This window comes from Protomyctophum parallelum (genome assembly GCF_964188405.1).
Source record: "Protomyctophum parallelum genome assembly, chromosome: 12".
NCBI lineage: Eukaryota > Metazoa > Chordata > Actinopteri > Myctophiformes > Myctophidae > Protomyctophum > Protomyctophum parallelum.
In genome coordinates, this window is record NC_139712.1 from 8,154,077 (window position 1) to 8,171,442 (window position 17,366).

A 17,366-nucleotide genomic window follows, 5' to 3' on the forward strand; every position below is an offset into this window, starting at 1 on the left:
GGTCAGTGGCAGGTTGGTGGTCAGTGACAGGTTGGTGGTCAGTAGTGGTTAGCGGCAGGTTGGTGGTCAGTGGCAGGTTGGTGGTCAGTGTCAAACCAAACTCAGCTTTTTCTACACAACGGTAGTCTGTTCTCCTATACGGCAGTGAGTGCTGGACCCTGAAGCCTGAAGCCAACTCTGCAGAAGTCTCTAGACGGGTGCTACACCAGAATGCTGCGTGCAGTACTTCAGTCAGACAACTCAAGGAGGATGTAATATATATATTTATTGAATATAAGATAATCAATGCAATATATTTATTATGGTTTGGCGATGTATTGGATCTGCTTTTTAGGTACTCAGGTCAAGCGCATCAGTCCCGACCATAGGGACTCTGAATCCCCCAACAGCGCAAAACATCCCAAAAAGCAGATCATCACCAACCCTAAGCTATACATGTGTTCAACAGAGCACCAGTTCTAGCATTATGTGATGACTAGTCAATGTGTTCAACAGTACAGCGCCTGTTCAACAGTACAGCGCCTGTTCTATCATTATGTGATGACTAGGTCAATGTGTTCAACAGTACAGCGCCTGTTGATCCCTGAAATTCAGGAGTCCTAAACGGTGTCCTGGTTCACTGCGCGCTGCAAAGCCAACATGACCCACTGCATAAATAACCCAACCCAACCAGGATCACCGAAAGGGACATTCTATCATTATCATAAATATCTGAAATCAGTACCCCGTAGTCTACCACCTGGAGCTGCACATTTTAGCTTGCAACATGATCGCATGCATGATCATGATGCGGTAACACTGCATGCATAGCTTTCGTAAGCAGCAGAGGACCACCGGCCTAAGAAACAGAAAGATCATGCAGAAAAACAGTTTTAAGAGTATTAATAATATCCTGCAGCAAAAGGAGCAAAATAATGAATATACATGTAGCAGCAGCAACGTAACCAACATAATTCAGAGCTCATTAGTTCTGAGCCTGAAAAATGCATTCGAGTTTAGCAGAGCATAGCTTTCATCAGCTGCAGAAGACCACCAGCCCAAAGCTTGTAGAGTGTAGCATTTGGAACTTTTGGTGCTGCTGTGCCGATCCTAAATTGTGTGACGTGTAGCGATTAGGAGGCAGCCCACAGCCTTGACACAGAAGAAGCAGCTTTTGCAGGACCGGCCATGGCTTCCCGGAATCCATCATGAATGGGGCTCATGACATTGCGGATGGACAGCATGGCAGAAAACGAGGCATGGAAGAGAAAGGACAAAGACCAGTGTTAGTTGCTGTCACAGATATACCTTAATGAAATTAGTTGTTTTGAGTGATTTAATGGTGGGCATCCAAGCAAAGTCAGAAGTGGAAATATCATGCATAGGATTCACCACATAAAAAGTAAAAAAAAAAAAAAAAACTAATAACAAAACTATTATAGGATTGCCAGTAGATTACTCACTGAAGTATCTGGAGTAAAGCTGAACGCCAGTTATAATGCCTTTGAGATTTAAAACAATTAACTAAAAGCACTACTATGATAGGATACCCAGAAAGCAACTTGGAAAGATGAATATGACCCTGCAGAGTCGTAGGTTTTATGACGATTTGGCAAACATACTGTAACCTCATGAGCTTGCAGCTGCAATTAAGAAAAGGCAGGAATCATTTACCATGGTTTGATTGAAGTTTACCAGGCAGCTTGAAACTATCAGCATGGCCTCTGAGCTAGAACATGAAATTAAACAGGACAAGCATCTCTACGTTGACGAACCTGGAATTAGAACAGAGGAGTGTCCTTATTGATGGGTGATGCAGATCCCTTCATTATGACTGATCTGTTTCCCATTCCAGGTTTTATCCGACCAAAAGCATGCCACCGCTGCGTATAAGGTACTGTAGCTCAAATAACACGGAAGACTTACATCTGCCGGCAAGTATTAAATTCAGCCATTTATCTGCAACCCATCTCCCTTCGTACTCTTCCCCCAAGACCGTAGAAGGAGCTGCGTCCATGTCAACATATCAAGGATACAGATGTTTCAACCGAAACACTACTTAAGTGGCTGAGCGACTGCATGTGAATATAGAATTAATAGAACCAATGCAGCCTAGGTGAAGATGCAGATTGATTAACTGATGACCTGCCTCATGGTTTCAGTAGCAGCAGATCCATGTATACCACCAATGTGAGCCTATCCGATAATGGCTGCAGCTGCGATGAAGACTGTATGCGGCAACCCACAGGGAGGACCTTCCCAGCATCCAAGGTTCATCTCATCAGTATAAAGGGCTGTCGCTCAGGAAATGGAAACAGAAGCAGTATGAGAACAGGCTATGAATCGCTTTAAAATGACATGGATATAGCTAAAGTTGACGTTAAAGCAAGTTAGCTTCAGTCACAGAGTGTAGTGTCATCTAAGCCGTAACGCTGATATAATTCAAATCAATCATTTAGCAGCAGTGTTAGCAACGCGGTAACGCCATACCTCTTTTCCTGGGCCGAGCATAGGAAAAACACTACGCCTCTGTTCCTGGGCTAAGCATAGCAGAAATGTTAGCAATGAGCCAATTCCTGTCTTTAAGACAGACTGTGCGTTTTATTTTATGTTAAACACTTCCCTGGCGCACCATATGTACTTACCTGTAAAACAGACCCATAGAGTAAGACAGAGTCACGAAAACTCCGTTAACTTCATGGGGCCAGTTCAATGGCGCGGCTCTTCTTCTACAAATGGGTAGAAGGACAGAAGTAGGCAGAACTGCATGGACCCAGGCAACAGCCCAGCTTTAGTATTCTTAAATCCCTTATTTTAGATTGTTTGTAGTAATCGTACAACAAACACATTACAGAGACTTTAGTCGTCCTGAATAATTTTAAAACATTGTCATGTTGCACACATGCCTAAATAGCTTATTTCCACCGCCCTCGTTGAAAACAATGTATTCAAAACTCCACTTGTCCGCCTTTCAGGCTGCATGAACAGTGCTCGGTTTCTGCTCGCTCATCGTAACTCTTCTATTAACACTAGGAAGTCTGAGCAGCCGTTCTGACCGAATTTGAAATTTCAACGTTTATTTTCTTAGCCCATGGAGTCCAGAGAAAGTTCCCCTTGCATGACTTTGTCTAAATATTCGGTTGAAATCATCTCTGTTTTTTTTTCCATTTGAAACATTTTGTAAATATGATTTTAGGCATATATCTCTTACTCAGTCTGACTATAATCGGCCCAATCGACCGCCGTCACCCTTTCTCCCCCTCTCGTCTTTTGTTTGCGCTGCTTGATAATGGTGTTAATGGTGATTCCCCGACATTTCCTTTTCACTTGATATCGTTTCGTAGAGAGCGCCTACACAACCGATTTATATACCAAATGAAAGCCCCAATTCCATAGTTTACATGGTATTTTGATTTTTTTTAAATGAGCAAAAAATGAGCGAGTTATGGTGGTTATGGTGGTAGGGGTGGAGAAAAAAAAAGAACACACAAACGGACAGCTGGAGAAGACATTGTTGTTGTTGTTGCTGCATTCCATGTCCAACGAATTAAATCATATACGTTTGGCTGGTTAATTAACTTGGAATTTGTTTATTATTTTGATAAGATAATAGGAATATGAATACAATGATTATTATCATTGTTATTATTATTATTATTATTATTATTATTGAATGCTCGGTTAGACTCGACCCGACATTTACTTTCCATGAAGCGAGAACGCTTGCCGATGCGCGATACAAAATAAAAAGTGTTTGAATAATTCCAACCAGATAGACCTCCCGAACCGCTAAATGTTTTGTCAGTCAAAAGAACAGTTCTTTCTGCAAGCGACGTGGAACTTATGTAGGCATGCTGCTGTGGATTAATTTGTTCTGGCATATAGGCTCAATATCGCCAGCTCTTTGTCAGTCAAAAGAGTTCAGCCTGTCCGTCCTTCTTTATCTGTAAACTTTTTCTCTCTCTCTCCCTCTCAGGGAAGCAGTGCACTCTCAGTGCAAGGCTTACATCCGGTAAGCCACTGTATGCGCTGACTTCCATACACAACACATACACGAACCGTATCCTCTCCTCACCGGATGTTGAATTCACAGTGCTAACGGCCGTATTATGAACGATGTTTTTTTATTAATTAAACTGATATAACAACATAACGTGGCTAATAATTGTTTATTTGGAATGTACTTTGGCTGGTAATTTAGGTAAATATAACGCGACTCACTTGTATAAGTAATTTACCGCGGACAGGCCGCATTTAATGCAATACATTGGCTTTAGTAATGCGGTTAGCTTATAATATTAGCAACTGTAAGCTAACGGCTGGAGGACTACGGACAATCCGGTCAATAACATCATTACACTTAAACATTAATACAATTATGTCATGTTTACATGCCTAGTCAAGCAGTCTGTACATCGCGTGGGGTCACATATATTAATTACATCGATAACACACAAGAAAAGACAAGTGATCTTGCTCTTTTGGAAGGAAAAAAAAAACAACAAAAGGCAGCAACGTGACACTCTTCCATGGCTATGTTGCAATATAGTACTAACGGGCAACGGCAAAATATATACTAATAATATGTATTATTAGTTTTATACATTTTAGGAGTGAAAACATGTGTTAAGAAACATATTATGATTTGATTCGTTGGAAATGGGATGCAGGCTTGAACAATGTCTTCTCCAGCTGGAGAGGGACGTGTGGGGGAGAGAGTGGCCAATCAAATCGCACCAAAAACACGGTCCCCTTGACCGTTCAGCCGACTGAGTAGTAGTGATTTTTTTTCAGACTTCGTAGTGTTAAATGGCTCTGCTGTAACCTATGCCGCCATTTCTCCAAGCATAGGCATAGGCATCGAGTCGGGGGAGCTTGAGGCCTGAAGCACCCACTGACACAATGGGCGCGTTCGGAAATAGCGCACTGAGCGCACTGTGCAATGCAAACAAATGGACGAGTGCGCTCCCGCACTGGGGGCGGGGCGGGGGGCACCCACTATCGTTCTAAGAACTTACGCGCCCGCATAGGGCCTATATCCCGTGCGTCCGTACCATAGACTGTTTCTCCATTCATGAGCACGAGCACATTCTAACCATCGTGAGCACTTCTGCATCTGATTAATTGAAAAGGAGGACCCCAATGTAACTGAGCCAAAGTGATTTCTGGGAATTTCTTAATCCTCTAGCTGCAGAACGCTTACATTGAACTGTGCTTGACAACTGGTAATAGTTGCAATACATATTCCAGATAATTAATTTCCCTATCAATTAGCCTCCTGAATACCTCATAATAGGCCTACTAATTAAAAATAATTATTGAGATTCCTGAATGTGCAAGCATCCACCTTATAGCCAGGTAAATCATTTACTTAAATAGCAGGATCAATTAGTTTATAGATAGTTAGCATGAATCAATTGGCATGATATTGATTCCTCCAGCCAAAAATAAAAATAAAAAATATCCAGCATGGCTCTGCCCAACACTAGGCGCATGATACGGTACGATTCACACTGAAATATTCCTTGGGACCCAGGTGCCATGTGGGCCTATGCAACCAAGAGCAACCTCACTGCTCCCTCAGTTGCTCTGGTCAACTCCATTTACGTCTGACTGATGCTGCATTGGACGTTTCATTCTGATCAGAGAACTTGTGTTGCCATATTGGAAGAGACAAGCAGCCAGGTCCGCGAAAACAAGCCGCAAAATCTATCTTGAATCATTATGAAAACAATCCAACAACGTCAAATAAGTTTATCATCATATTAAACTGAGGGTGCTTCAAATGAACCGCGGGTTTAAACAACAACGTTCACCCGGCAAGTGACTTAAATAAAACAAGCCCAAGACGCTTATAATGTGCAGACGTGGCAACATGCCTGACAGACGATGCGGACATACTCAGAGTAATTTAGTAATAGTGGCGACACTAGTGTTGACTCCCTTGGAAACAATGGAATGCGGAAGTGCTCGTTCTATCTCAATGGGATAGTTCCAGCCAAAGGAACAATGTTTGGAACTATACAAAGCGTGTCACCACTCTCCTACTCTACACTGTGGACAAACTAGTCGCAGTGTATACTTTTAATCCTGCTGCCTTGAATCTATATTACGTCCACATATTGACTAGTAGCCTACTACTACGCAGCCAAGACAAGAATGCGCACCAAGCGTGACCACTGTCATAAAACTGATTATAAACTTTGGCCTGGATTTACATGTGAAGAACGGCGGAAAGCAGAGCAGACGGCAGGTAAGCTGCTTCCTTGACTATTGTTGTGAGCAGGACAGGACCCGACGTGAAATTCATTGGCTAACAAATGCGATCTCGGTGTGATCGAGGCACAACGATAAAATGGCAACAGAAGAGAACATTTAAGCAGCAGCTTCAACTTGATCTAGGTTATTTCCGTCGGTGAACAAAAGCAGTGCACGTTCTTCCAAACAATTAAACTCACTGACTTACCAGGATTGTATGAAAACCGTGAAAGAAACGTTTAGTGCATAATCGCCCAGACGCCACTTGTAGCAGTGGCGAGACTGGTGACATTAGCAGCAGGTTTGTATACAGCAGCGCACAGTATACAATAAAGCAGCAGCAAGCAAGCAAGCAAGCAGGAGGATGAATGGAAAACCTTCGGTTAAAGTAGCCGGTATGAGATTGGGTGAGCGTGTGATTGGCTGAGTGAATCATGTGGATGAGAGCCTGATGCTGCGGTGGCCCAATTAACGGCCGGTGCGCTGACTGAGGTTCCCTGACTGAACTTGCTCTGCGCATGTCTACGACAGGCGCAAATGCTCATTTAACATCAGTAAGAGCACACATGTTACCAACAAGAATCTGTATGATGGAATGCTAAGGGTGAGCCAGAAAATAGCATCCAGGAGAATGAGACTTTAGCAGGACACTGCCAAAGACACCAAGAGCTGCCAGCCAGTAAACTAGTGCTGTGGGAACCAACACACGGGCACCGGTCACGACAACGTCCCACATTAACATGTGCAACAACAACGAGCTGGCCAGATGTATGGAAAACCGGGCTGACTGGAAGAAACGATGGAGGGCCCGTCTGACTCTGAGGAAGACCTAGAGAGAGAGGCAGGTTGCCGGTCAGTGGCACCTGGACAATTTGGGCACCATAACAACTGTTCAGCTCTGAAGTTGTTAATCAGAGCAGTGGTCAGTCCTCCCCCCACTTCTCAGGTGGCCACTCCTGATTACCAAAATGTGAGGGAAAACAAGAGTAAAGCCCAAGGGATCTTCAACTCACTAGTTGTGTCCCAAATGACAGTCCCTTAGTTGAGTGATGTCATGCATGCAGGCACGCACACACGCACACACACACACACACACACACACACACACACACACACACACACACACACACACACACACACACACACACACACACACACACACACACAAACATACACACACACACACACACACACACACACACACACACACACACACACACACACACACACACACACACACACACATTAATTAACCCAGGCCTTAGAGGCAAATTTTAATAACACAAGGTTGAAACATTGCAATAACACCAATTAAATATCACATGGTTCAATGCCTTAGCAAGTTAGCTGATCTTATCGTTTATTGTTTAATGCCTTTAATGCTGATGTCCAGTATCCCTTTCTACAATGATGTGACATGAAGAGTGTTTGTGTGGCTATAGTGTGTGTTTGTGCAGTCACTAGGCTAGGTTATGTGACCTGCAGTGTGTGTGTGTGTGTGTGTGTGTGTGTGTGTGTGTGTGTGTGTGTGTGTGTGTGTGTGTGTGTGTGTGTGTGTGTGTGTGTGTGCGTGCGTGCGTGCATGCATGCATGCGTGTGTGCATACATTACATAAATTACACAGATGCATTATAATACTACATAAAATGCATTCACATAAACACAGCAACAGTGATCATCAACAGTGGGGATTAGGTGAACTATTTAAACATTTTCTTATTTATAATGTCCACAGCAGTTTGCACAAACAAAGTTTTGTAAACCCTTCTTTTTAGCTAATTTGGCCCTAAGCCGGCCTGCCCGATGATGACAAGTCAAATTCAGAGTGAAGAGGGTGGGTAGAGTCATTGTAAATCTGAATTTGGTTATGGAGCGGTTGTATATGTCCTGAAGTTGCAACGGTTAGTCTCCAATGATCTTACTTGCTTGGTTGACTACCTGGGTGAGCTTGTTTTTATCTCTAACTGAGAGATTCCCAAACCACAATGTTAAAAGTGAGTGATCTATAGACCATGGTCAGCGTGTGTTTACTAGCATTAAAACGTATCAGTTTCCTGAGAAGATAAAGCCGCTGCCTTGCCTTTTTGTCTCCACCAGGCCGAAGGCATGGGGGGAGAGTATGTTTTGCACTCGGTCCGTGTGTGTGTGTCCTTCCGTCCGTCCGTCCGTCCGTCCGTCCGTCCGTCCGTCCGTCCTTCCGTTATCAGCTAATCTCCGGCACCGTTGGCCCGATCTATGCCAAACTTTGCACACTCCCTGGATGCCAACGACGAACCTCTGCCCCAAATACTCCTCAACGGCCTGTTATAGCGCCACCATGAGGCCAATTTAGGCAAAACACATTTCTGTAGATTACTCGTACACATTTTATCCATACATCACACAATTCGGTATACACTATCTCCATAGTCATTTGATCAACACGGAGCGGCACCATTTCCCATCTTCCATCCTGATTGGCTAAGATTGGCTTCCAAAGCTCACACAATTGGTCCGTTTAGAAAAAATGCCACAAATCACAAACACAGTGTGCAATTTCTGTGAAATTATACATGCACATTTCCACTAGGCCGAGGACGATGTTCCCCCCCAAATCAGCCTCACGGTGGCGCTATAACAGGCCTATTCCTGTTTTTAGCTATAACTGCATCGATCTGTATACAACTTATGTATGCGCACTCCCTAGAGGCCATGGAAAAACATTGTCCCTGCATCCCTCCACATCTGCCGGTTATAGGGCCACCATGAAGCTGATTTCTGTAAAACACATTGCTAGTCCCACAGATTTCATCCAAATCTCACGCAAATCGGTCCACATGATCTCTGTAGTCATGTGATCAAGACGAGTCTGTTGGATTTCTCAGATTCTACACTGATTGGCTTACACACTATCTTCATAGTCATGTGTTCAAGACGGATCTGTCCGATATATCATTTTCCATCCTAATTGGCTAACATTGGCTTTAAACGTATGCAGGATTGGCCCGTTTTGAACAAAAAGCCTCAAATCATCCAATTGCCATCCAAGGCAAGAAGAAATGGCACCCTTTTCACATTGGCCTATTATAGCGCCACCAGGAGGCCACAACCTGACCTGCCCTGGTGGAGACCTTTGCCGATGGGCACTTTATCTAGTTGTAGATGTTATCTGCATTGGTCTGAAAGGTGAATTTATTGTCTATGGTCGTTCCCAGATATTTAAAGTCACTGACCTGCTCCACTTCCTCCCCACTCATAGGACAGGTAAAGATGGACCCTGGACCCTCTGCTCCTGCCCCCCCTCCCAAACACAGCTCCTTGGTCTTAGGGACATTAAGGTCAAACCAGGTGGCAATACGGTCGGTGTGCTGGGAGTAGGAGGGACTGGAAACGTCCAACCAAGGCCATGTCATCAGCGTACGTTATGATAGAGAACTCTTTGTTGGTGTATTTCAACTAATTTGTGTATAGGGAAAATAACAGAGGTGATAAAACGCACTCCTGTGGAACGCCAGTGTAAGGCAGTCAGACAGAGTGTTATTAATACAGACTCGTTGGGGTCTCTCTCTCAGAAACTCCCTAATCCACAGAATGACATTACTACTGACGTTCAGGTCACACAGAATGACATTACTACTGACGTTCAGGTCACACAGGCGTTTTAGGAGAAGACGGGGATGGACCGTATTCAAAGCAGAGGAGAAGTCCATAAAAAGGACACGGACATACTGTATTTTTTAGGCTTGTCTAATTGACTATATGTATTTTATCCAATAAAGTTAGAGTGGCAACCACTCAAAAAGAAGATAGCCACTAGGTGGCGCCACCGCACTTCATTCGGTTGCCTTTTGACTCGCAATGTTTTCTCATGCTGCCAATAAAGCCCTGAATTGATTTGAATTGAGAACAGAACGGACAGAACAGAACACTGAAATGGTAACTTCACATTGTAAATATTGTTAATAGGCCTATACAGTACCAGTACGACACCTGAGGGTGTACAGGTGTGTTAGTAGGCCTATACAGTACCAGAAAGACACCTGAGGGCGTACAGGTGTGTTAATAGGTCTATACAGTACCAGTAAGACACCTGAGGGAGTACAGGTGTGTTAATAGGCCTATACAGTACCAGTAAGACACCTGAGGGAGTACAGGTGTGTACAGGGTACAGGGTTTGATGAGGGGAGGGACAGTTTAAAGGGCCGGGACTTCATTTTTGGACCTGTTTAGAACTCTAGTTTTCACCGGCTGCCGGCTGCACTAATTCATTTGGGGCAGGCCCTTCTAGAGTTTAAATGGACAGGTATCAGTCAAAAGGCAGACATCGAAGAGGAAGGACGGATGGTCAAGGATCAACATATTGAATGTCAGGTTCTGACATATATCCATATATTAATATTGATGACATCAGGGATCTCCATATATGGGCTTATTTGCGACAGCAGGTCGTATTTACTATATGATCCTGATTTACTATCATACCTGATGATGTCATAGTGATGTCACGAGACCTGGGCAGAATATATGGAGGATTTCCCCATGTATGGGGATTTTGAGTACACTGACAGACAAAAAACGCACAATTCCATAGTTAACTTTGAACCATTGACATCTTTGTTAGGCAGATTCTTTTTTTAAACAATACTTTTGATTATTATTATCGTGAGAACGATGGCTTCCATTTTCACATTGCAACTTTTCTCGATTAGAAAGCCTGCAGTTTCTATTAGCTTGGATTCCCCATCGATGATGTCACTGGTGGACGGGTTTCTGAACTGCCCACAGCTCATGATTATCAACAAGGATTACAGCTTGTATAAAATAGCATACACTATCTGGGTACACATCTGTGAGAACTCAATGGCTAAGTAATAGAATATAAACACAATAAAAAGCAAGACAAGTACTTGTTCTATACACTATGATTTATTAAGTCATTATAGCTAAACGGCATCAGCATGTGAGTCATGTCAATGTCATTACAAAGCACAAATTAAATTAATGAAAAACGTAAACAAAAATCACCTATGATCAATGTTCAATCTTCACATTAATTAATTAAATAATCACCTAATCGCAATTATTTAAGATAATCACAATCATCTTTGCATAATCATCAATTGTTTCCATGTTGAAAAATTTCCAAATCAGTGCATAATGTATGCTTGGTATTAAATATTTAAATCAATGACCAGATATATGGCCATAACAACACATGTACCGACTATCAACAGTTGATGTGATGTGTGGCGGATATGTGTACAGCCTCAGTACACAGTAGGCTACAGTAGGAAATTAATACAAATTTGGATGTGTGTGCGTGCGTGCATGCGTGCGTGAGTGCCTACACTGTATACGTATAGCGCACTGTACGCGTATAGCGCAGCACCGCAGTGCGTGCTGATCTTATTCTGCGGACTACACGTGGCTCTTGGGCTTTGCTTGGCATAGTTTCCAAAGTAAAACAAAATAATAATAATGCTAAAGTAGCATAGCAAACTAATATCAAACACGACACTGGAGCACAGAACTGACTGACACGGTGAATAGCAGCCAGGTTGACAGTGAAGTAGTATAACGGCAAAGAGCCAAAGAGGCAATGCAATGCAATGCAGTGTGTCGGGATTTATTGGAGACAATGTCACAGAGTTGATGGTCAGTGTCCGTGCGCGCCAGCCATCAAGCACACCGCCACCTGGAGGATCTAAGTGTGTTATGCAAGTCTACCCAGGTGCGCTGTTGAATCTCGGGCAATGTGAATCATGGCCATCGGGGACCAGGCAACCGTATTCGGAAACGGTTCCAATGAGTCCCTCTCAGTGAATCCCCTATAAATCTGCCCGCTCCTTAGAGGCCTTTACGTCTTTACTTAAAACCCATCTCTTCTCCCTGGCTTTCAATGATGTTTGACCTAATTAACCTGTGTAATATTTCTGTTGCTTTGATGTTGTTTTACTATGCTGTTTGTGTTGATTGTATGCCTGTTTTATGATCGTGTAAAGCACTTCGGTTGACCTTCAGGTCTTTGTAAATGTGCTCTAGAAATAAAGTTTGATATGATTTGATGAGATTTGATTTAAACTTTTGCGTCATGACGTCACTGAACGTCCATCCACCTCCATGAACGTCCTGAAGTTCCAGCTTTGGCCATAAGGGTAAGCATGGCTTTAATGTTGGCCAGCCACTCTGGGGGCGTGGTAAAAGCGGGCCGGCTGTACAAGGACTGAGCCTTAAAGACCACATGACAACCAACACATTCTACATATACACACTGCCGGGTGGAAACCGTGTATGTCCAAACCGTCTTTACTTTTTTATTATAATAATATCTCTTGTATGTTTTGAAATAGGTTTTTGAAAATATTAATCAAAGCAGCTTTAACCCATTGAAACCAGAGGCCTTCACAAAGTAATGCTACCGATACATAATTTGCCTCTTACTATATAGTATTTTCTATTTTGACCCACAGATAATGGAGAGGTGCACATGGTTTATTGTCAATATAGCTCTAATGTCAACAAACAGTCTTTGAGGGAGGGTAATCAACTTCTCCTTTATCACAGATAATAGATGTTTGTATCTCTGACTAGATGTAGTTTAATATGGTAGAAAACAAAAGGTTATCAGCTATATATATATATATATCCAATACACGTATTGTAAAAAATACACATAATGTGAATTTAAAAATGTCTGATTCTACGTCTTGGTGGCATGACCCATGATGGACTTCTTAGTGTTTCTCTCAGGTTTCAAAATGATTAGATAACACTTTGGTCCAAACAGAGCCACCAAAATGCCCAAACTAGATGCTAAAATAGCAAACACCTCCACTACATCTGCATATTTGCCTGGAGAGCTGATATATGCTGGTATGAAGGCTATCCACACGGCACAGAAGATCAACATGCTGAAAGTAATTAACTTAGCTTCATTGAAGTTGTCTGGAAGATTCCTTACCATGAATGCTAGGAGGAAACTGAGGAGTGCTAGTAAGCCAATATAACCTAGTAACACCGCAAAACCAACTGTTGATCCAACATTGCACTCATAGACTATCTTTTCAGAATAGTATTGTGTGTTTTTATGAGGAGTTGGTGAGGCAGACACTAGCCAGACTGTGCAGATTATTGCCTGGATTGAAGTAAGAATCAGAACTGTTCCTCTCTGCTGCATAGGACCAAACCACTTAATGATGTCTGCACCACCAGGCTTGGAGGCCTTGAACACAGCCAGCACCACCATAGTCTTTACCAGGATGCAGGAGACACACAGCACAAAGCTGATCCCAAATATTGCATGCCTCAGCTGACAAGTCCAGAGTCTGGGACGACCAATAAACAAGAGTGAGCACAAGAAACATAGTTTGAGTGAAAACAAGAGTTGGAAGCTGAGTTCTGAGTTGTTGGCGCGGACCATGGGCGTCTCTTTATGATAAACAAAGATCCCCAGGACAATAGCACAGGCAAATGTTCCTAGCAATGAGATGGTTGTTAAGGAGATCCCCAGGGACTCATCGTAGGACAGGAACTCAATGCTCTTAGGGACACAGTGGTCATGCTGGGGACTGGACCAGAAGTCCTCTGGACACACGGTGCACTCTGTAGAGTCTAACAAATAGGATGAGGGACACTCACGTATCTTCTTATAACCTTCTGTACATATACTGTAGCTACATTATGTAATCCTACCTGTCTCATTGCTGAACTCTCCCTCAGAACAAGCAATGCAGTCGTAGCAGCAGACAGGTTCTCCTTTCCTTCTGGCCACACGGGTTCCAGGAGAACAGCTCTCACTGCACACCGACCGAGGAGGCTGCAGAGGAACGTGACAATGATTAGTTTAACTATACATTTCATTCACATCATGAGCTCAATTAAACATTTTAGAAAGCTGAAATTACTTTTGCGGATTGAAAGTTCCAGAAGATTCTGTCTTCATCGAGGGTGAATTCTTCATCTCCGGAGGCTGTCATCTTGACCACACCTACGTTGTGAATATTTGTGCTTCCATCAGGGAGCCACGCCCAGTTCAATATATCGAAGATTGGTAAAGCATCACCATTCTCATCAAAGTATACACGATCACCACCAGATGTGGTGAAGTTGACCTTTTCCAGGTAATAGAGAAGCTAGAAATGGTGATTAGCAAAATCATGAAGAGCAAGATACTTTAGAAACATACTTATAGGGTCCTATTATGTGCCCAAGTCACGCTACACACTATGGGGATTTAAGCACTGTGCAAGGGGTGTTCCTGTTGCTGAGTTGCCACCACCAGCCTCATTACTAAATCATGTGCTCTACCCCTTACATACATTATGCATTGCCTTTGAACAAAACGATAATGTTACCCACATTTGTTGAGAATTAGGAGTGAGGAAGACTTCTGCATTTTGTGTGATTTTTGCATAATGAAGAGAAGCATGACCGCATTTCTAGACAAGAAGACACAACGGTAAACGTGTATTGTAATTGTAATGTATATGTAATTACCACCTGCCCCCTATACAGACCACCTTCAGAAGAACATGTGATTACCACCTGCCCCCTATAGACGAATTCAGAAACGGGTCTCAGATTACGTATTTCCTGTAGACGGACTTGATGTAGCGGCGGGGTTTAAACCCTCACCAGGCGCATCTCTTCTACTACAGTGACATTTTGAAGTTGATTTTCTTTGCCCATGAAGTCCTGAGAAAGTTCCCCTTGCATGACTTTGTCTAAATATTCGAAAACGTTTTGTAAATGCAGGGAGAGAGTAGCCAATGGAATTGCACGAAAAACACGGTCATCTTGACCCTTATTAGTAGTGATTTTATTTCAGACATGCTAGTGTTAAACGTTGACACTCTGCATACACACACAGGTAGAGAAACACACTGTTCTTTAGCACTGATACTATTCTGACCCCTTAAAAACTATCTCTTTCATTCTCACTCCTTTTTACCACTCTGCCTTTCTGTGTTTTTTTGTTATAGCTTGTTGTAGCTGTTTGTCTGCATTGTTTTTTATACCCTCTCTGCTAATATTCTGTCATCTTGTATTTTCTCTGTTTGTCTTTCTTACTCTGTAGGTACTTTTAAGACCTGGTGGGAGTGACTCTTTTGATCTGAATTTTTAATCAGCCATCAGGCAGAACAAATAGACTCTACTTGAATCCCCCTGCTGGCTAGATCAAGGCTTTAATTAAAGCCTCAGGCAGTATATACAGTAACTGCTCTCAGATCACTGACTCACTCACTCACGGTCGCAGAGACAAGGTGATAAACAGCTCCACAGCTGTTTAAACTTTGACACTCTGCATACACACACAGGTAGAGAAACACACTCCGTTCCTTTTGCACTTATACTATTCTAACCCCTATAAACTATCCATTAAAGCTACCCCTCTACTCTTCAACCATCTCTGCTCTTGGTTCTTTTACTTCCTCCCTGTCTTCTATACATACTGCCCTGTTAGTACACACGTGAATGAACCTTGATCCATAGCGCACACCGGCTGACCAACGACCACTTTAGCCTGGTGCCCAACCCAAAGACCCGGACATCCAGACACATCTAACGAAGGAGGCAGCCTCCCAGGGTTTTGTATCAATCTTCTTCTTATTCTTTTTTTTTATGATCAGTACTTTATTTTGATTTTTTACAAACACATAAACCATAAGACCTACAATACAAACACAAGCAACAACAGCAGAGTACGTATTCATGGATAGACAATTAAGATAGATAAGATAAACAAATACAAATTAAAATAAAGGAGAAAAAAAAAAGGAAAAATCAAATTAAAATGTGAAAATAGTTTACATTATTTACACGACCAAACGCAGCATCATCAACCGTATCATAATGTGTAGTAATACAATAAACAATCAAGAGGGCATTGCCTGACCATGGATCACATCAAGGGACCTGCAACATGACTGAGGAACACGTCCCACTTCAGATCATATTTATCCAACTGATTATTCATCTTAAAGGATAACCTCTCCAAAGCAGCCACAGTACCGAGCTGAGTGAACCATACATGTGCTGGAGGTAAAACCTCAGACTTCCATTCCTTAACAATGATCTTCCTGCCCACCATTAATGCTGTTTGAATCCAGTCAGCTAGAGGTGCAGGGAGGTGTTTTAGTGGCGATGGATCACCCAGAATAAAGAGAGCCGGTGTATAAGGAATATCCTGGTTTGTGATTTGCATTATATTCTCATGAATAGCACACCATAGCGTCTGTACCCTAGGGCACTCCCATAATACATGAATAAGTGTACCGAGGTCCTCATCACACCTCCAGCAAACCGGACTATCTCTGAGCTTAGCCTTGAACAATCTTCTCGGAGTCCAGTAGACTCTATTCATTATTTTAAATTGAACTAATCTGGTTCTAAGTTCACGGGACATCTTCTTTGAGTTCCGTAGAATCATCTTCCATTCACCGTCAGTAAAGGATTGATTTAAATCGACCTCCCAAACACTCTTTACGCTTGAGGGCTGACCTTGGTGTGCTATCATAATTGAATAGTATGTTGACGCCTCATGCCCAGTTCCAAATATTGCTAACACTGTTTTCAAAAGGTCAAACTCTGTCTGCATATTGGGGTGAGCTCTTACATTTGTCAATAGTAAATGCCGAATTTGAAGATATTTCCAGAAGTGATTACGTGGAAGACCATATTGATCAGCAAGTTCTGTGAAACTTTTAAATGCATCTCCCTCATACAAATCTTTCAGAGCCAAAATACCTCTTTCTACCCATAGATTCCAAATGAATGGTCTTCTATCAATAAGGAGTTTGGGATTCAGCCAAATACTGGAAGATGGGTTAAGGTATAAGTTAAATTTGAAAAAAAGCGACATTCTCTTCCACACCCAACGTAAGTGGAGAAAAATGGGATGGTCACTAACAACCTCAGGTAGTTGAGCAGTGGTAAAATATACCAAAGGTAGGCTATCAGAGAAGTGGTTCTCTATCTGAGACCACGGTGGGGCTCGTTCAGGAGGGAGATACCAGTGAGCTAGATGTCTCAGGCTGAAAGCATAATGGTAGAGCAGAATATTTGGGATTCCCAGACCTCCCTGGTCCACCGGCCACTGCAGCTTCTTCAATCCAAGCCTAGGGCGTTTGTTATTCCATAAAAATTGATTA

General features: G+C 42.7%; 2 protein-coding genes across 2 annotated transcripts in view; both read right to left on the reverse strand.

The window, feature by feature from the left end:
* Window positions 1–9,629, reverse strand: part of LOC310867488 (extracellular calcium-sensing receptor-like) — a gene marked incomplete at both ends in the record, with an annotated part of 63,806 nt that extends 54,177 nt beyond the window's left edge. The window contains one exon of the mRNA XM_083777603.1: window positions 9,450–9,629. Coding sequence (XP_083633729.1) covers window positions 9,450–9,629 — 180 coding nt within the window. The remainder of the gene's footprint in view (window positions 1–9,449) is intronic.
* Window positions 9,630–12,916: 3,287 nt separating this feature from the next.
* Window positions 12,917–14,192, reverse strand: LOC310867489 (extracellular calcium-sensing receptor-like; the record flags this gene model as incomplete). The annotated part of the gene is made up of 3 exons (XM_083777604.1): window positions 12,917–13,827; window positions 13,909–14,032; window positions 14,121–14,192. The coding sequence occupies 3 exons, from the start codon at window positions 14,190–14,192 to the stop codon at window positions 12,917–12,919; spliced, it is 1,107 nt and encodes a 368-aa protein (XP_083633730.1).
* Between the last annotated feature and the right edge of the window lie 3,174 nt (window positions 14,193–17,366).